General features: G+C 39.2%; 1 protein-coding gene across 7 annotated transcripts in view; it reads right to left on the reverse strand.

Moving 5' to 3' along the window:
* Nucleotides 1-21,250, reverse strand: part of LOC136246766 (uncharacterized) — a 306,647-nt gene that overhangs the window by 280,955 nt on the left and 4,442 nt on the right. For 3 of the 7 annotated variants that reach the window (XR_010696819.1, XR_010696816.1, XR_010696818.1), the window contains exons 2-6: nt 17,110-17,173; nt 14,917-15,030; nt 13,400-13,541; nt 11,460-11,522; nt 11,312-11,389 (exon numbers count right to left, since the gene is read on the reverse strand). Coding sequence is in view for 1 of the 7 variants with exons in the window: in XM_066038333.1 (XP_065894405.1) it covers nt 14,988-15,030; nt 17,110-17,173; nt 19,505-19,537; nt 19,591-19,645 (195 nt within the window). In the remaining 6 variants the exon portion in view is untranslated. Of the gene's footprint in view, nt 1-11,311; nt 11,390-11,459; nt 11,523-13,399; nt 13,542-14,916; nt 15,031-17,109; nt 17,174-19,504; nt 19,538-19,590; nt 19,646-21,250 lie in introns of all 7 variants that reach the window. The other 4 variants (XR_010696823.1, XR_010696817.1, XM_066038333.1 and 1 more) reach the window with 3 other exon arrangements.

Raw genomic sequence — 21,250 nt, forward strand, 5'->3', positions numbered from 1 at the left:
CTGCTGGATTGCTTTGAGTGGGGCAATATTGCCAGGTAGCATCAGAAAAAAGCTTACGTACCTTCTGCACACGATTAGAAACAAATATTGGTAGCTTTTTATCACTGAATATCCAATGTAAAGCAATTTGGCTGTCTGACCACATGAATATCTGTTGAAACTGGAGATGGCTCAAAGAAGATATCACAAACCTACACAACCGTGCACTGACGAGGGCTGCCATCAATTCCAGCCTTGGAAGAGTAAGCTTCTTGAGTGGTGCAACTCGAACCTTGGCCATGACAAACGAAGAGCTGGTGCTCGTACAGATGAAAACCACTGCTCCGTAGGCCTTAAGACTGGCATCGACAAAAGTATGGAGTACTAACTGGTCATTAGCGTCAAGCTGCAAGTACTGCCTTGGTACATAAAGACTAGAAGTCTGCTTCAAATCTGTAATGACACCCTTCCATTCAGTGGTTAATTCAGAGGTCAATGGTTCATCCCACTTCAACTTACTTTGCCACAGCTGTTGCATAAACAATTTTGCCGATATGGTAACTGGAGTTAGCATACCCAGAGGGTCAAATACTCTTGATAAATCTTGTAAAACTCCTTTCTTGGTTGGCTGTGCTACATCTAGAGATGAAAATGCCCTGTCTGCAAGTCTTAAAATGTCTTGTGATGTATCCCACATCAAGCCAAGAACATTTACTGTCACTGCTGTGTCTGCAACACCATCTTGTTGAGCTCTAGTTCTGACTTCTGGACTATTAGAAGCCCAGCTCCTTAAATTGAAATGAGCATTTGACATCAATTGTCTTGCATTGTGGTAGTACTCTAAAGCATCTGGTACATTGGAACCTCCGGATACAACATTGTCCACATATAAATTGGCTAATATGTCTCTAGAAGTGATAGAGTGTTCATGGTTGAGGTGACAACGCAATGCTGCGTGCAGCATGAAAGGTGAGCTCACACAACCAAACAAGACGACACGAAACCTATAAATCTCAAATGAGCTTTCTGGATTGTCTACTTCAGATAACCAGACAAAATGTGTAAACTTGCTGTCTGCTTCCTCTAACTGTACATGAAGGAAAGCCTTATCTATGTCTGTTACCAGAGCAATATTGTGCATTCTGAAGCGTAGGAGCAGTGTACAAAGGTCAATCAGGAAGGGTGGGCCAACTTCAAGACAGTCATTTAAGCAAGGATGATGTGGTGACTGTCGACAACTGCAGTCGTATACTATCCTGATTGGAGTAGTGGCGGATTCTTTCTTGACTGCGTGGTGTGGTATGAAATGGCAATGCCGGGGTACATCAGATTCTGTAATTTTCTCAATAAATCCATGTGTAAGTTGTTCTGTTATGATGTTGCCATAAGTCTGGAGTAGCTCAGGTGTGCGAGCAAGTTTCCTTGCTAGTGATCTTGTCTGTTTCTCACAAATACCACGATTTGAGGGGAGATAAGGGTGGTTGTGTTTGCATGGAAACTGGACAATATATGACCCATCTGACTGATGACGCACTGAGGAGTTAATATAGTCAGCAATTCGTTGGTCATTTGCAAGGAAGGCTGAGGATTTGGCAATTGTACCGGTGAACTCTACATTCCAGAAACGATTGGTGTCAGTAACTTCCTGAAGTGCCGTTATTCCAATGTGGAGTGCCTCAACTGTAGTGTGTGGCGAGAGTGGGCCTGACAGAAGATACCCGATCTTAGACTCCACAGCAGTTGGACCATTCCCTCGCACAACTCTTGTCTTGAACAATCTGCCAATAAAAGTCTGCTCCAACAAGTAGAGATATGTCAAACTTGTCAATAGCTTGCACAGGATGTGCTAGAGGAAGACCACAAAGATACAGATAACAGTCTCCTGGAGATGGTATAAGGTTCTGCAATGGGGCTGCAATCTTTGGTATGACAAGCACAGACATTGGAACTTCTCCATCATTAGTTCGAATTGAAACTGAGGCTAGGTGGAGCTCTTTTGGGGTGGTGCCTCCTCCAAATGCAGAAACATGAATTATCTGTGACCTGCTCGGTACAATGTGCAGACTTTTGGCTAACTGTTCAGTAATGAACGATTTCTGAGCACCCTCATCAAACAGAATGTGAGCACGACACTGATAGTCTCCTGACTGCACAATGGCAATAGCAGTTTTCAACAAGCAGCCAGTGTTGCTGGGAGCTGCATTGGTCAGTGGTGGGATGGCTGGTAGGGAAACTGTCAGTCCTGTAGTTGATTGTTCTGAAGTATTAGAGGGTAGTGGTTGAGATTCTGATGTAATAGGAGGAATGGGCACTTTGGCTTGTTTGTCATTGTTCTCACAGATACTTGTGTGGTGTCTTCCTCTGCATCGTTTGCATCTTGACTTGGATTTGCACTGAGAGACTCCATGCCGTCCCAAACAATTGAAACACAGATTTTCCTTCCTTACTATGTCAAGCCTGAAACAGTGTTGCAGGCAGATGGTGAGTGTGTTGTGGAAGGGCAATAAATGCAGGACATGGGCTTGGATTGCACTCGGTGTTTTGAAGTGTGATTATGTGCTCCTGCGTAAAATGATGCAGTCATAGTTGAAGGTAGGTCCCTATTGGTGGGTTCTGTGGCCATGTCAAGTGGTGTGCCTGATTCCAGGACTTTAATCTCTGTCAAAACACTCTCTCTAAGTTGGTCTAGTGTCCAATCTTGGTTAGCATGTGACCTAGCCATGTTTCATCTGGTCTACATAGGTAACATATCATACATGATGGTAACAAGTAGGGTACTGTATGACTCTTCAGGAGTGCCTAGTGCACTTAGACCTCTGATGTGACTTTCCACGGTATCATGCAAATGTCTTAAGCTGGATACAGTATTATTAGGTATTGGCAAATTTGAAAGTGCTCTCATGTGAGCATGAACTATTTTGTGAGGTTGCCCAAAACGTTCTTGTAGTAGTGACACTGCTTGTTGATAGTTGGCACTGGTAAGTGTAAAACCAGAAATAGCATGTGAGGCTTCATCGTGCAGCTGCGCACGGAGATTGTTAAACTTCTGGACATCATCTAGCACAGAGTTTGAATGAACTGCCGCATTAAATGCATCCCAAAAGCTCTGCCATATGAGGGGATCTCCAGAGAAAGTAGGTAGGTGCAACTTGGGTAGTCGGCTTACATGATCTCTGTGAGTAGTTACTACTGTGGGTTCAAGCAGAGGTGGTTGCTCAATTGGTGGTAAAAACGCTGGGGCAGAAGCATTCAGGGTAGGTGTAGTCATTGCATCGAGAACACTCTTGATTTGACTTATCTTGTCACTAATGGCTTCCTGTATTGCCGCACTCTCTATAATTTCAGCCTCTAGATCATCTTCACCTTGAATAGTGGCCATTATCTCCTTGTCCATATCTCGCAATAATGCTCCACGCTCGTTGAATTGTTCGACTGAACTAGTAAGAGTAGCTATTTGCTTCTTACTGAGTCTCTCTTCGGAGTCGATAATGGGATCCACTTTGTTAAAGAGGCACGTTAAATGGGATCTGTAACCCTTCTGTGAGGTCTTCTTGCGTTGTAGCTCTTCCATTGTGGCGGTGATCACTCTAGGAAGACAAAACACAAAAACAACTGGTGATCAATGGTAATTCACTCGCCTTATCGGGTACCGTTATCAATTCCACGAGCCACGGTACCACAGCTTCTAGATGACTGGTTAGAATTGAGGAGTGACGATAAGGCTAACGAACGGGTCACAGCACCAATGTAATGAGTATAACGATAGTAGTTTCTCGACGATGCTCGAGCCACAACCGGATTAAAGCCACAACTGTTCGCGTACGCACATCACCCTTGTATTATCACGTGACATTAATAAACAAGACCCACAATCAGACGTGATATAAGCCTACCTATACACAATGTTACTAAAGTTCACAATCAATCCACGACACAAGGAAGGTCGCCTACACCTGCAGATATACTGGTGGACATTTAATCCCTACTTCAGCCTATACCTATGACTGAATTAATATTCCACTGATAATCACATTGGTATCAAATCGGAGCTGATATTAGGCATTGATCAATGCCCATTGGTTATTTAGGTATTCTGATACTGATTAAAAGCCACTCACACCAATTGTTATCATCATAAATGTTATGTTAGCAAAACTTAGAGTAAAACAAACTATAATAGTGTTGAACTTTATTCTAGCATACATGGTGCTGTCACAGTGGCAGAACAATGAACCTGTACTATAGCTCCTTATAGTTGTGATATTGCACACATGATCATGTGTCATTAGAGATTCGATTGTGGGTTCTATGTGTGTGCATGGCTGATTCTCTTTCGCTTGCTGATCCAGAGAGGAACCTGGAACTACTACACAGATTCATGCATCATTTTTGGTGCTGTGACCACAGGTATGCCAACTTCACTATATCATCACAACCGCTTTTGTGATGTGAGCTTTAACTAAAGGATGTCGGCAAAAGTCAAGCAAGCCATAAGTTCTCAAAGAGGATATCACGCATCTGACAAAACTACTACAGAGTGTAGATGAGTTCCTCACTACTACCACACCCCTCACTATAGATCAAATAGCTACTCTGAGGGATCTGCACAAGCAAGTTAGCCATAAGAACAGTCTTATAACCTCACAGGAGATTATAGACTCTTGAAGTACTGGACAATGATGAAGAGATGGAGACTGAAATATTACAAACAGAAGAGATTGCATTATCAACATCTATTGCTAAGGTCAAGATTACACATTGCCTTACTCCTACTGTTTCTGAAGTAATATAAACTCGACATGAAGACACATCCCAACCATCTCACCTCCTTCTGTATCTCCAGAGTGTCACACTAAAGAACCTGTCTCTTTCACTTGTTTCTCAAAATTGGACTTGCCAGGTCTCTGGTAACCCATTCCTTTAGCAAACATTTTGGGACAGTTTCAAGGCAGCTATACACAATAACACATCCCTGACCGGAGTCTAGAAACTGAGTTACTTGTGTGCTCAACTCAAGGGGGAAGCATCCAAAATCATTGCTATATTTCAACTGACCAATGCTAACTATACTCATTCAGTAGCTTTACTACAAGAACGCTTCAGACAGCCGTACAAGCAAATCGATGTACATATGCAAGCTCTCATTAATCTTCCCACCCTCAGTCAATCATAATCCAGTTTATGTGAAATATAGCAAGTCACATTTGTAGTCTTGCATCACTAGGGAAGAAAGAAGACTCCTATGGCAGCTTGCTTGTCTCAATCATCCTTGGAAAGCTCCTGGAAAGATCAAACAAAAAAAGAGCACATAGTAAGAGAGAGTGGACTGCTACCGAGATACAATCTGTACTTTTAATGAGCTGTACATCTTTGAGATGGGATCCCAAGTAGAAAACACACTGACACCAACAGCTGCATTTGTTGCTGGAGCTGGCAAGCTGATTGTTAAATTGAAAGTACAATGCCCCCCTTCTGTAAAGAACTTCATTCTCCCTCATTATGCAGTACTGCCACAGATTCTAAGCAATGCATCGATATTGAATGTCAGGACAGATTTTGCTTCAACTGTTTAGGATACCACAAGATTTCCTCTTGTAACTTGAAGCACCATTGTACCACTGCTGCCATAAACATCATACAAACCTTTGTGCCCTTGGACACCAGAGTAATCGCAACCCACCTACCACTCCAGTCAACACTGTACAAACAGCAAAGCAATACCACAGCTCTCCCTCCATCCCTTGTTCAACTTCAATCTGCTGGTGTACATTCCGTGACCTCTCAATCTACTGGAGTACATCCTACAAGCTCTGTTCAACTCTTAACCTACTGTTCAACCTACTGGTGTACACTCTCGTGACCCTCCATCCCAAACACAACAATGTTTGCCTTCTCAAAATGGCTGCAGCAAGAGTGAAAAGTCGAAAAAGATGTGTTGAAGCCAATATACTACTGGATGAAGGGTCCCAGAGGTCATTAGTAACCGAAGAACTAGCCAGCATTCTAGATCGCTGACCTAGCATCCAACAAGTCGCCATCTTAATGTTAGCAGGGTCACATTGCTTACTATGGGTGGAGAAGAATTACAATTATCTGTCCTTGTAGTGCCACTTCAGAACTACACAAGCCTTGATTTTTAAGGTCTTCCATATCTTCAAAGGACTTCAACTGGCTCATCCTCTTAGTTCAGAAAGTGAGTTTGCAATTCACTTTTAGTAGGAGCAGATTACTACTGGGACATAGTTGGAGATAAAAGTTGTTCGTGGCAGTGGACCGATCGCCGTACAGTCGAAGTTGGGAACCTCATCTCAGGCCCAACCCAACAGGGAACCATCATTCCATGACAACCAATGTTTCAATGATTATCACCCCAACACAAAAGTGATTTTGACTTAAAATGTTTTTTGACTTCGGAATCAATTGGAATTTCACAAAATGGTGTTGCAAGTCGACACATCAAGTGAGTATACTGAGACTCATTACATTCCACACCATGCAGTAGAGAAAGACTCACTAACTACAACCCATTAGAATTGTAGCTGCTGCGACAGTCAGCTAGCCAGCCCTCACTTAATGACTGACTAGACAGAGATCAGTGTACCAAGTAGTAATGATCTCTGTGCCATCCTCATCCATTTCAGTCTTCGTCAATTTGGGATCTCAGGTGATATTGAGAAAGCTTTTTTTGAACATATACGCTTAGGCCAATGAAATGTGATTACCAGTTTTTCGTTCAGAATTTAGAAAATTTGATGCGGGCAGTTATTATTCATTATTTTCCAAAAGCACAACATGAAGAGTTCTGCCAAAAAAAAAAACAGTGAGATCTACATTGATCACTCTTCCATTAAATAGCTTAATACTAATCCATATAAAAATATTCAGCTATTTCTGTTACTCCTAAACAAGTGATTTTTCCAAGAGTATAGCTGATTGCTCTATTAGAGTAAAAGTGACTGCTCTATTAGAGTATTTTTATTTCAGTGAGTGTTCTATTAGAGCATTTTGATCTTTATCATGCAAACATAGTAAGCAGCAGTTGAGACTGAAGTAAGAATTAAATTAAATCAATTTTTTTAAACTTTACTTATTATTCCCAAAATTACGCAAAAACTAGCATATTAGTAAGAGTTTTAGATAAGTGACTGCTATATTACAATTATGGTTACATAGTTGACTACTCTATTAGAAAATAAGTGACTGTTCTATTAGAGTATGTCAATCTTTTAAACCATTTTTATGCTTGCATTGTTTCAGTATTGTATCATAGATAATATACCCTAACAGGGATTAGTGACGCGCTTAACAACCGTCTGACAATCCTCGTTATGGTCACATGAAAGTATTACGTAGTGCGCTAATGCTATTTAAAGAAATTGAAAAAGCTATAAAAGTTAGATTAAGAACTCATCTTGAACAGGGAATAAATGCCACTGTACAGTCATCTGGAAAAGAAATACTGGGAGTTGTAAAGAGTGATACTTGCCAATGGATGTTGCAAGCAATAGCATACAAAATGATGAGTAGAAGGCCGAGTACAAACACTTTTCGTGTATCAATAGTAAGAAAAAGAAAGGACTCCATACAGAGCTAAAGATATTATATATGATTGTTATAGCAGTAATAATAATTATGGCTTCTATGGTTTACCACGCTTTCTTCATGGTAGCGGTGTTTCATCGATTTCAGCATCTTGAAGTAATGGTCTCTTTCTGCAGTTTCCATGTGCAGGGTCTGTTGCCACAGTTTCCTGAATTTGTATTGACACCAGTATTCTTAAAAAACTGATGGCTTGTTGGATTGTCATTGCATCCTCCCTGAGCACACCGTTTACCAAAAAATACCTCTAAGAGATCCTGGCAAAACTTCGTCTTTGCATTAATGCCTGTTGTTTAGTGTTGTGAACTGGTATGGAAAAACCGGTTATTAACCAGTATTGTCTAGGTCAAGCCAATTATTGACTAAGAAGCCTTTTAACCGGTTTTGCCCACCCACTTGGTAAAGCATGTGTAAATACTGCTTGTAATAGCTGTTATTGTAAAGCAGGATGTTGATGGTCACTTTGGTACCACCCTAAGGCTTCCAAAAGCCATGTTTAGTGCCATAATGTCTGCTAATTTACAATCAGACAATAACCAGTCAATATCCAATTATTCACCTTCCAATAACCAGTTTTAGTAAACTCTGCAGGTTCACAGCACTACTGTTGTTTCTCTTCCCAGTTCTTGTGTTGTCTTCCAATTAACACCTTCCTTTATCCCATCAGTACAGATGCAAATAGCTATGCCTGTAATTACTGTACTTGCATGTACGTATTATCACTATAGTCACCAGGAATATGCCCTATGGCTACCTTTACCAGGTAACCTTAAAAACAACTTTATGAGTACAATATTAATTAATCAGTGTGTTAATTACACTCATTAAACAACGTTATTCACATGTTCACAAGCATGTTTGATAAATTGCTACTATGGGGGAGTGAAAACTACGAAACCCCCTTTTCATTTCACTCAAAATACTTCACCAAAACAAGGAAATTTTGAAAAATTAAAGTGATAATTACACTTCTTGCAGTTGTAAGCTTGCACTGAAACAATTCTCTTTCTATAAATATCACTTGTTGCTTAGAAAAAACTACAAAAGTGCTTGTGGGCGGACCCCTTGCATGATGTCATAATTTACGTAGTTCGTTCAGCTTTCCATGTGAGCATAAGTAAGAATGCTTACGTGAGAATCTTTCAGAGTAAGTAGAATACGATATTACGAACGACTTATGAAGTAGCAGCCGCGATGAATGAGCTGAACACTGTCCTTGCTATAGTAGTGGACAGTAGCAACCAAAAAGGCACTTTAATTTGTGGGCGGGTCCACGTACAACCGTAATGAGGATTCGCCGTGACGTCAGTACGTGTTGCTAAGTTCGTCACTAATCCCTGTTAGGGTAGATTATCTATGGTTGTATTAAAAAAGGTTTTTGCATCACACTACAAGAAAAATTTATACATTTGCACTAATCATTCCTAGAGTTCATCCAATTACACCAGAATACTTCCTAATTCTTTCCACTACCTATTATTCCTGAAATTATTCCAGCACAATAGATGCATCCCTAATCCCAGTTGGGAAGGAAAATGGACTGTATAGATGGCCAGCATTATCTAGATGATTTTATCACAGCAGAGCCCCAGCTACAAAGGAGTGCTAAGCCAACATGACATGCCTATCTGATACCTGTGAACAGCTTGGGGTTCCATTAGCACCACACAAGAGTGAAGGCCCTGCCACATGCCTCAAATTTCTAGGGATTGAGATTGACACCACGAGAATGGAGCTACAGTTACCAGCAGACAAACTGCTAAGAGTAAAGGAAAGAGTGCAGTGATGGCTGCAGAGGGAATTGAGTTGTAAGAAAGACCTGGAGTCATTAGTTGGGTTACTCCAGCATGCCGCAAAAGTGGTGATGCTAGGCCGACACTTAGAATCATTGAGCAGATGGTCAAGGTGAAGAAGAGGAGCCATCATGTACAGTTTAACAGTGAGATAATTTCAGACCTCCTCTGGTGGAATAAGTTAAATGGAATGTGGTTGGCCTGCTTCCAAACACAGAGGGTGAAGTGGCAAAAATATACTCAGACGCATCAAGTGGCTGGGGGCACACAGCAGTCTACAAGGACCAGTGGTTTCAATGGCAGTGGAGCTCTCGAGCAAATAGTTGGCACATTGTACCAAAGGACCTCCCACCAATACTTCTGGCCTCACTTGTGTGGGGGAAGGAGCTGGCAAGAGTTAGAGTCCTGTGCTACTGCGATAACAACTCTGTAGTTGAGGTGCTTAACAATGGCTATAGTAAAGCCTTGTGCACATGGTCCGTTACCTGTTCTTTATAACAGAACACCACCACATGTCAGTAGAGGTTGTACATCTCCGGGAAAATCAAATGTCTTGTCCAGTAATAATTTGCCACTTTTCTTGCAGATCTCACCAGGGGCCCTTCTCCAATCCCAGAGCAGGCTCTCAAACTGTCGGTGGAGGAGCAGCCAGATTGGGCATTGGCTAGCTGGACAGAGTTGTTTGTAGCCTGTACCAGGTAGGCCTAGCCCCCTCCACTCAGAGGGCATACACGGTGGGAAAAAGGCGATATTTGGATCTTTGTTTGCAGCAGGTGCAACCCCACTGCCAGGTAAGGAGCAGGATCTGTGCCAATTTGTGACATTCCTAAAAATGGAGGGTCTCAGATATTAGACAACCAAGCCTTATCTATCGACAGTGAGGCACCTACAGATTAGGGCTAAGCAATGTTATCGTTATTGTGAGAGTATCGATATCGCAATATTACCATGCCTATACATTTAGTGTCATTAAAAACCCATTTGGCTGTACTTGGCTAAGAATCCTTGTAAGTGATAAAACCTATCCACTTGGTTACCCCTGCAGAGAGGTGGGCTTGTGCTTTGCAGAAGTAAGTTTCACTTATCAAGTTTCACTTATCTTAAAAATTCCTGGGACAGTTTTGCTTGCAGAGTACCGAAGATGGAGATTTAAAATTATGTGGCAATGGAGTTACACATGTGCAATTCCTGATAAGGCCACCTACAGTACTTGGTTGCAAAAACACTACCACATTACAGGATTCTTAAATACATGTCTACCATGCAACAGTTCTCTTCAAATATAGTTCTTATATAATAAAGAAAATAATTACTTTTTAAGGCAACATTTTCCATTAAAAATCATCACATATCAATACAACGCATGATATGTAAAAGTTATACCATAGCCTCCAGGCATGGCATAGCCTTCACCAAGCCATCTTCAGGCTGGGCCTTCACCAAGATAATGAAGGCAGTAGTAACTTTGTTCAGGTCATGGGGGACCAGAATGGTAAATGACACCTTAATCATATCAGAGTTTGCAGTGCTAGAAGCACAGCACTTGGAGGTGTTAACTCACATTCTGGTAACGGCTAAAGCTACAATTACTGCTACCCATTAAGTTGCTTCAGCCAAGCAGGTTGATACTGCAGTACATACAATGCTTGTATCATGGACTTACTCTTGTCCCACTTTGCATCCAATTTCTTCTCGCTGACACCACAAGTACTAGTGCCAATTTGCAGTAGTTAGTACATGATGGTTTCACTACATCTGTAACAGAAACTTTCCACATTTTTTGGATTAAATGGAGAAGTGCTTCTCATACTTTTCTTCATTTGTAACGCTATAAAATCTCTACACTTTTCCCCTTCTACTTGTTATACAAAAGTCCCCAGTACCCCCCATACACACACACACACACACACACACAAAACAAACAAATCACAACAACATACTTGCTCTTTAGACTAGCATTTTTCTCCACAAAATGGACAGTTGTTGTCCTTTGTTTTACTGCAATCTACTAAATGCTCCTACAAGAGATAATGAAACAACATAATGGAAATCAACAAAATCATTTTTAGCAAATAAGGTGGCAGTTACCTCACAATTTCCAGTTTGAAGGATGTTTTTAAATCCAGTTGTGAACACATTTGGAGAACTCCGCTAAAATAAACACCGTTACATTGTAGACCAGCTATTCCTCTATCTACATGACAATTTGTATGACTATTAGATGTTGAACAGTAACACTATAGAGCTGATTGTAAGATACACTTTTGGTATCAGTTTACACAAAGCTTGTTGCATAATATGGCGAAGTAAAACGTGGAATCTATTCTTTAGCAGCATAAACAGGGTGCAATCAACACCTCAGGTTGCCTGGAGCACAGCTATGAGATTCGAAATTTCTTTGGCTACCACGTAGGGACCTACACTGTAAAACCAGTTGTTGACATCGACGGGCAGTACAAATATTTTTTTCTCAACATGCAGCCCTGCTACAAATACTAATCACTTGTATTGTACTTATACAGACATCTCTCCCTCACTGGTATACATAAAAATCTTGATACAAGAAGTTGTACTAACACTTTAGCATACCATTCTAAAACCACAAACACCAATATTTCACACAAAGCATCCAAATCCCTGTGAACAAAGGAATTAAATTTTTGTAGGGGGTGTATGGCTTCACTTGTAATGATTCAAAACCACAACTTCTACTGGTAAGTATAACTGCCACCATAATGATCTTCATCACTGTGAGGACTAACTGCACAGTATGCTCATGTAAATAAAGCAAATGTGGTTTCAAAATAAACACAGATGGAACCTGAGTGTCCAAAACAATACCACCTGGATTGTATCATATGTATAACTGCTTTGTTTTTTCATACAGTACAGTACAATAGTACTGTATAGTAGGGACCACAAAGGAGTAGGCATGGTCCACGAAATAACATCACCCAAAAACCAGCCTCAATTTTCCCTGACGACGATGAGGCAGTATTGGTTAGGTAAAACTAAGGCCAAACAAGCTTTCAGATTGACCTAAAACGCTTTCAACAAGTTGCTACGGAATTTAAAAAATTATTTAACAGAATTTTCTACGGACTGATTGACTGCCTGATGTCTTCAGACGAGCGTAACTTGATAACGGCTAAGGCCACGGGCTTGATTTTTTCACTGTTTGACGTTGCTTCGGCCCGACAGGTGCCTTTTGGCATACCGCAGTATGTACAATGCATTCTTCATGGACTTACCAGTGTTCTCCTTTATGTCCCATTCATCTTTACTGACAGTGAAAAGTGTCGATTTGGAAAGTGTTGATGGCTTCTCTTCATAACGGAAATCATCCGTACTTTTCGTAGTGGCTGCTTTGACTGCAGAGGCACTTTTTCAAACAGTTCTCAATTCGTACTGCTGGGTAACGGGTTGAACACACTAACAACAAAGCATAACGGATACTTCACTTTTCAGATGATAATTGATGGAACTGGGGCATGTGTAGCACCTTTTTTCTGGTATAGTCTGGCACTGCTGACCCTATTTAGGCACTTATAGGGTCAGCGGTGCCAGACTACTTTTGGTATGCATAAATTACAGAGGTGCTTTTTGAACAGTTCTAGATCAGAGATGCTATGTAACAGGTTGAACATAGCTGACAATGAAGCGTAAAATACTTCACTTTTCAGACGATAATTGATATAGCTGGGGCGCACAGTGCCATGCGGTATGCATGGGTTCACCAGTCATAATAATAATTATTTACAAACAAGTTAACAAACAAGTACACTGAAAAATTTGTAATTTTCAACTAGAGTAGGGACCATAGCACATCAATAAAAAGTACTGAAACAAGCTGGAGTAGTGTACAATATTAAATCATAGTAAAACAATAAGAAGTGTTATATCCCAACTGTGCTAAAACTGTGTACTTGTCATATGTATAACTGTTTTGTTTCTATTAATCAAATCAACATAAAAATTTTCCAACTTGCATTCATACACAAAGACAATATATTACAATAAATAACAACCTGTATCTTGGCCACTTGTATCTTCATCAAGCAGTAATGACACTCAATAATTCTTAATAAACAATCAATCTTGAGATGCTGCGGTTGCCCCACAGTTGAGAGTACATTGAATTACTACGTTACCACATTCAGCCAAAGGTATCTGTGAACAACAAGTGGTACATACTGTACAAATATTACAAATGCTTGTGAATACATGTAATTTGTTTGCATAGGTTCATGGACTCCCTAGTGATCATGAGCCTCAAGAATTTACTGAAAGAGAAAGACATAAATTGCTACAAATACTGGTCAAATTAGGGTTGCTTTAAAAAACCTGACTCGCTGTTACTAAATGCTTGGATACATTGGATGCTTGACTACCTTCTCGGATACAAACTGCACCATGAGAATACTAAGTACAATATTTTACTTTGTAGAAGGATAAGGAAGTAATTCTACATCAGGATTAAACTGGATTTTTAAAAGCACAACATGCCACATAGTGGCATTAAATAGAAATATTAAGCAATACATTTTTTAAACATGCTTAGAAGTACAAACAAACACAATTATAATTGCTGCGTGATGTTGGAAATGGTGTATAATTCGCAAAAAAAAAACTTTAAAAAAATTCTACTTAACATGCTCCACTCCACTTCAGATCATTTTGATAATGTACCCTTTTAGCACGTAAGTGTCAACAACCATTGTTTGTATAAAGTGTGGCTTTCTGGTTACCACCTACCACAAAAATTTTAATTATTACAATTGTTTTTGATATCATTGTTACTATCAAGAGTACATAATAATAGAAGAGGGAGGAGAGTGTCTAACTCTCAATATAGGCTGTACAAACACACAGCGCTCAAACCCTCCTACTTCAATCCATAGAACAGCTAGCCATATATCAATACCTTTTTGTGAACAGAAGACTGTTAATATCTGTTGATTGAAGCAGTATAATGCTGAAGCCTACTTCAGAGGGCAGCGCCTATAATCGAGATAGCAGCGCCGTTTGTCACCTTTGGTGGCTATAGATGATTGCGTAACGTCTGAGCCTGTGTGTTTGGCGAATCTATAGCAGTTAGACACTCTCCTCCCTCTTCTATTATTATGTACTCTTGTTACTATAATACAGGCTTGTGATCAACACCGAACAGATAAGTGCATTTCTTTGGAAAAACAATGTTCATTCATTTAAGATTTATTGTAGTGCAAAAATGGGTGTTGCTACAATAGAATACATGGGTAACAGTGATTTCAAAAATATTGCTAGATTTGCATGTAAAACTGGGCATTGCAAAGTTAAACATGGCAATGTCTTCTCTAGAAATACAAATTTAAAAGCCTGCACCAGCTGAGATCAGCACCTCCTTTTAGTACACAGCGTCAAGATACCAGAAACTTCTGAAAACACTACTCTAGGGCTATACACTGTATCTATAAAGAATAGCATTTTTTATTATTTGTATTATGAACTGATGATCTAATGTCATAGGTATCATCAGTATACCTATAGTTACACAGTTACATACCTCTAACTGTAACAATTTTCCTCTCCAATCACAAGGCTTTGGTTTAGTACTACACTCAGTTTCAAGGTACTTCATATCATTGGTACAACTTGCATCAGGAAATGCATAGTTTTTCTGTTAAAAATAAAAGTTCACAAGATAACTAGCAATGCATGAACCAGAACAAATTGTCGGACAAAATACATAACAAGTTGATGCAGCACATCCAGAAGTCATCCATCCTTCACAGAATTGCTAGGCTAAATATTTTAATGTACAGTAAATACACTCAATACACTGTATGTATATAATCACTCATGAACGCTACCACTAACATTGAGTGGACAAACATAAGCCGAGTGAATTAAAGTTCATTACACTACACTGACCGTTAATCAGGACACTTGAAAATATGGACACCTGTATAATCCTGACACTTGTTAATGGTCCTAAAAGCATGTCCACACAAATTCAAATTAGGAACTGGATGCAAAAGGAATTCGGGCAAGCCAAATTGAACATGTCCACGTACATTATTGAATTTACTGGTGTGGTAAAAGGATAATTAAATGGTTGAGAAAACAACTCAGTTGCACCAACTGAGAGAACAGTGAGTTTAACGATAGAACGAAGGGAATATATTCTTTGAACAATTATTTTTGTGTTTATAATGCAAGGATTTCTATGAGTAGAGTACGAAAGACTGCTGATGGTGCGTGATTGCTATGACATGTCCTTGTGCTTTTGTACACCAAGCGAAAAGTCACTTGGAAATGTGTCAATCCCTCACGTGCTAACTAGCATTGCATAGCAAATCCTAATTCACCAGCCAATTCACATTCACACCACCTATGGAGGTGGATTTGTGCAATCCACTTTCAATTTGAATCTCTTTAATGCACATTCCATGTGGAGTGAGTAATTCAAATCAGTATGCATTCAATTCGCATTATTTTTGTTGTGTGGACATGCCTTAGGGTATCTATACACTGACCTGGAAAATCAGGACAACTTGATATAATCAGGTCACTTTTGGTCAGTCCAAGTGATTGGTAAATTTTACTAACATTGGTTGGATAATGACATTAATCAACTATAACATTGTGTGACACACAATGACTACCACAATACCACTAATGACAATGAATTTCAGTACTTGTACCCATCACCAAATGAATACAGTTATGAGGTTTATGAATGTATTACCATGGACACCAAGGGAATGTGTAATTTGATTAGCTTGCCAACATTCTCAGTCCCCAAACTTTTAAAGGGGTTAAGTCCTATGGCTTCCATGAATAAAATGATGTGTTTTACTGTATGTGAAGCTGTAAAACCAACACAGAAACTGTTCTCTACCTGATGAATAACACATGCTTTAGTTCAACTTCTGTTTAGTGCAAATCTGAGTGAAATCCTCTAAAGTATGTGCAAATTATGCTGTGGTTTGAAAACACTGTGATTTTAGCAATAAAATCGATTCTCCTACAGCTTCCCAAAAATTATTGTAGTAGCTTGTAATAATATTATCTTTAAAAGTATAGAAACAGATTTTTAGGAATGACTACTATGGCCTCAAAAGAGATTCATAGAAAGTTTAGAGAGTCCAATGGCTCATTTGATAAAGTACTACTTCCATACTTTAACAGAGTAATCCACAAACCAAGGTGTGTGGTGTGGGCACATGCCAGGTTTGGTTTTTTCCTGAAATTGAAATGAAGGCTATACAGAGCCACTATTTACCTTCCAGTTAGGTAAACTTTCACACTGAGGTAGTTTATTTGTGCCAGCTTAAAAAATGGATGAAATGAGTTGAATATCTTTCGCAATGGACCATATGGGTGTAAAACAACGGACTACCTAATTAGCTAAAATTAAGGGAGTACTAACTGCATGGGTGCCTGGTTTTTAGATACACAATATGAAGTTGAGACTTGTTTGTATATGTTCTATTTTGACGTCAGATCATTAGCTTGCCAACTGCTACATTATGTTGGAGTAGGTTTTGTGTCAAGCAAAACATTTTTGACTACTGTTTTTAAATGAAGCCTCTAACTGCTGTAATTTTGTGGATTGAAAAATATTGCAGTGGCAGAGCAAGTGACCTACAAGCATGAGGTCACCAGTTTAAATCTCCAATAGAAAAGCTACTGTATGTATCTGTGTAAATACTGTAGTTACAAACAGCTCATACATACAGCTACATTGTTTTACCTGATTGCTTCCATCTCCAACCTCTTCATTACACTTTGGACGTCGGAACACTTTTCCATGCCGGCTGCAATAAAATAAACAAAAGTCCATTTTGTACACTGCAACAGAACATCGTCAGACAGTTCTATTTTTAATGAAGACCAAATATAGTCATAGTACATGGGCAGCACCACACTTTAGCTACTACACCAACAATCAGTTGTGGGATGTTGTAAAACATGGAATGTGGAATGGAAGCTGATAAAAGATTTTGACTAATAAATTGGCTATGCTTAATCATGTTCATGAAAGGCCTATAGAGCAAACATCTGTTTGGGAGTGCTCAGTCACTAAATTGATTGTCCTTCAGGAAATGACAATGCACTCAGTACTCTAGAATCTGTGTAAAGGATATTCACTATGTAGATTTACTCTGAAATACTCACCATAGACTAGTGTGCTACCAGTGTGCAGGGCCATCTAAAAGCAGTAGGTGGCAACTGGAGCAATCTTTTCCTGCCTAGCCTGTTTAAAGCCTCAGTAAAAATTTTTTGATGAACTTTTCCACATTGTACGAGGACCCTTTTCATTTTCTACCCCTTTCCTCCTCTGCCAGTGTGGTTTGTGGAGTCAACTATAGGCATATTTATTTCATCAGCTCTAGGAGACTAACAGGGACAGGGGTAGAAAATAAAAGTAGAAACCTTACAGTATATTTTTACTGAGACCTCTAACAAGCCGGGTCATAGTGAGTAGCTGTTCAAAGTAAATCTACATAGCAGATGTCCTTTGCACAAACACCATAGTGCATTGTCACTTGCCGAAGGACCCATTGTACATAGTCAATTTTAGTGACTGAAGGCATAACCAACTACAATGGAACCTCGATTATCCGAACACCGATTAACTGAACTCTCGATTATCCGAACACCAAATTGAATGCTCAATTAGGGTATTTTGTCAAAAGTGTATGCTTTATTAGAGTAGTTGAGCAAAGCTCAGTATATAAATGTATGGATGCTCGATCTTACGTACTTTCAATTATCTGAACATCCTTTCCCCCCAATTAGTTTGGATAATCGAGATTCCACTGTACTACCATTCCACTCAATTCTATTCCACGTTTTATATCATCCCGCCAGCTGTAAAGGGTTATAACTATTATTAAAGAGACTAAATAAATGAAGATACAGACATATGTAGGCATGCACATCTATACAAGTACTGCGTACCTGCACATACTGTATTAATAAAATTATGTAGATGGGGTAGCAAAAGCTATTCCCTACATTCAAAAAAAACATTGCTTAAGCTTCTATTTAATACTCAGTAGAAAGGTTCCATTTAATACCTACCATATGAGTGTAGAATCAGAGGAGGTTGGACGCGATTTAAGTGCCCCTAAAACAAATTATGCGAAACTCATTTTATTGAACAGGTTTATACATCGATCTCAGTTTAATTTGGTAAAGTATCATTGTTCTGATAATAGAATATGTACGTGACAATTTTGGAGAAGTTCTACACACCAAACCGAAACTTATTCATTTCACCCCAATCACCAAACGCTTTTACAAAACAAAGTACATCACCTTGAAGCTTACGTGAAGCACCATTCAAACATCTAATCAACCCCAGTCAACCCCATCGTTTTTCAGATTTGTACTATGACTATTGAGGGTCACGTGAAATACCAAAGAGAATAGCAATATATTTAAGTGGCGCTTAGAGCGCGTCCAACTTCCTCTGCTGTAGAATAGTCTCATGCCCAGTCAGGCTTGCACTATTGCACAAACGCTGTCTGGTGACAATGCTTGAGTTGTTTGGGCTGGAAGTGCGATTCAGCTGAGCTGGCCAATCAGAATTGAGGAGTTGCGTAATTGCTTAAAAGCAGTGAAAAACTGGCAAGGAATAAAGTAAAATTCAGAATAGGCTGTTTACTAGATGCATTCTCTTCATTATCATATTAGTAGAGGATAGCATTTCATTTGTGATGAAACGTCAAGTCATGGTTCATAAGGTAAAGTCAGAAACACAACTTGACAACGAACATCTTGAACAGCCTACAGTAGGTGAGTAACTTCTGATAAATGGCTTTAAATTGTCTGCCTTTTATCTACTTCCAATATATTCATGCAACTCTTCACTTCCGGGCCCAAGAAACTCAATCATTGTCACCAGACGGTGTTTGCACATTAGCACCAGCCTGGCTGGGCACGAGACTAACTGTAGAATTGCTTCTAGGCATTCTAACAGGTAAATTACAAAAGCTTTTTATAACTGTTGGGCTAGTTTTTCTGAATGATTTCTTGTACTCAGTAGTGATGGTTTGAAAGTGATGGATCAGTAATGTACATTACTGTGTAGGTGATTTTTGTTCTGTTTGTTCCACTCCAGCTCTGGTTGAAGTCCTTACTTAGACTTCTATTATGTGATAAAGTGATATTTTCTGGTGATAAATTCAGAATGTGATAAAGGTTTCATGATTCTAACGACTCTTACCCTTCCTGAGAGTCATGACCATCACATACAGAGTGTCTTCCCCCAATGGGTAGTGCTAAAAGCAAGAACAGACAGGAGATTACAACATGGCAAATGTGAGCCTCAATAAAATAAGCCTTTTGGAGAATCCCAAGGTGCATTAGACCTGAGAGAGGAATAAGGCTAGGGCCACCCAACCAGAGTGTAACTAGCCTTCATGTGGACAATAAATACTGATGTATTTTTAGCCCATTTTGGCTCTAGTTTTGATCACAAGAGATTCATCATTCATCTAGCAATCAATCAGCAAATCACACAACCTACTTATGCAGCCAGTAACACTACTGACTATCACAACAGTAGTAAAACATTAACCACTGTACTCAACTTTACTTCTCAGAAAGCTGATAGAACTATAGAAGAAAGTTGAAAGATAGAAACGAAACAGAAACACAGATATGTAGTAAGTAAACACACGAGACTTAACACACACACTGTACAACATCTTATTGAACTATACAGTAGTACAAGAGAAATGCAAAACACCACTGATGTGCAAAATGCAAACCTAACAGATTGTGGTAAATGCAGGCTTGCCAAAATGAACAAGTTATTTCACCTCTTGATTTGCTTGATAAGTTACAGGCCTATGAAAGCAAATGTGTTTCAAAATTTGCCTTTTTTTCCTCAATCTTTCATATCTTTCTATGCCATCATGCTATGATGACAAAATTTTAAGCCCTTGTGATAAAAACATTTAGTATAAAAGTTACAGATTGCAAATATTCTACTCTACTACTGAATTATTACCTGTTGTATGACATGTTGTTTGTGCCCATATGCCATGATTATTACAGGCCCGGTCACATATTTGCAATTCATCAGTGGCAACACTCAGAAAGTACAATTGGAACAAACTACAAATTACGTGTAGAAGTATCTTCATCTCTCAAAAGTATTTTACAGTTTGTGTTTATCAAGGTTTGTAAAAATAATCCTTTTTATCCTTAAATAAAGGAATGCCATAACATAGGGGACACATCTCCTTTACAAGCTGCTAATTTTGTAGAGGCTCCAATCTACCGCTATTTAATCTGCTATAACTTACAAACCATCTATAAATTATATATCAAAATACTCATTATAGAACAAGGAATTTTATTATCGAGTTGTTGTTTACACAGCAGCAGCCATAAAGTCATTATAAAAATTTAAAGTACAAAAATTGACTTGGATGAAACCACATGAAAAATTTTCACATCTAGTACTGTTTATGATACTCTCATTGCAATTTTGCATTCAGATTACTCACTTTAGGGTAGTACAGTAGGTACTACCATGTAAATGAAATTATTCTAATTATTGCAAGCATGAAGTTCATGAATTACAATGTGCCATGCAGCTTGCAAAATAACCAGTGTGGGCACAGGCAAGGAAGAGAACATCTATGATGCTACATTAAAGCTTACAACACTGCCAACAGACAAAACTACCTCTACAGGGTGGTTAGACTATCATGGTGAGCAAGTTGAACTGCATAGAATTGTATTTGTGCTACTGTATGCTATGTTTAGTATTTTGTAGATGGAGAAGAATGACTGCTATTGTAAAATGATTTTGTTCTGTAGATAACTGATCTCTCCTGTGGATGTGGTTTCTTTTGGCACTAACACAAACAAAT

The sequence above is a fragment of the Dysidea avara genome, chromosome 2 (assembly GCF_963678975.1).
Source record: "Dysidea avara chromosome 2, odDysAvar1.4, whole genome shotgun sequence".
In the NCBI taxonomy this organism is placed as follows: domain Eukaryota; kingdom Metazoa; phylum Porifera; class Demospongiae; order Dictyoceratida; family Dysideidae; genus Dysidea; species Dysidea avara.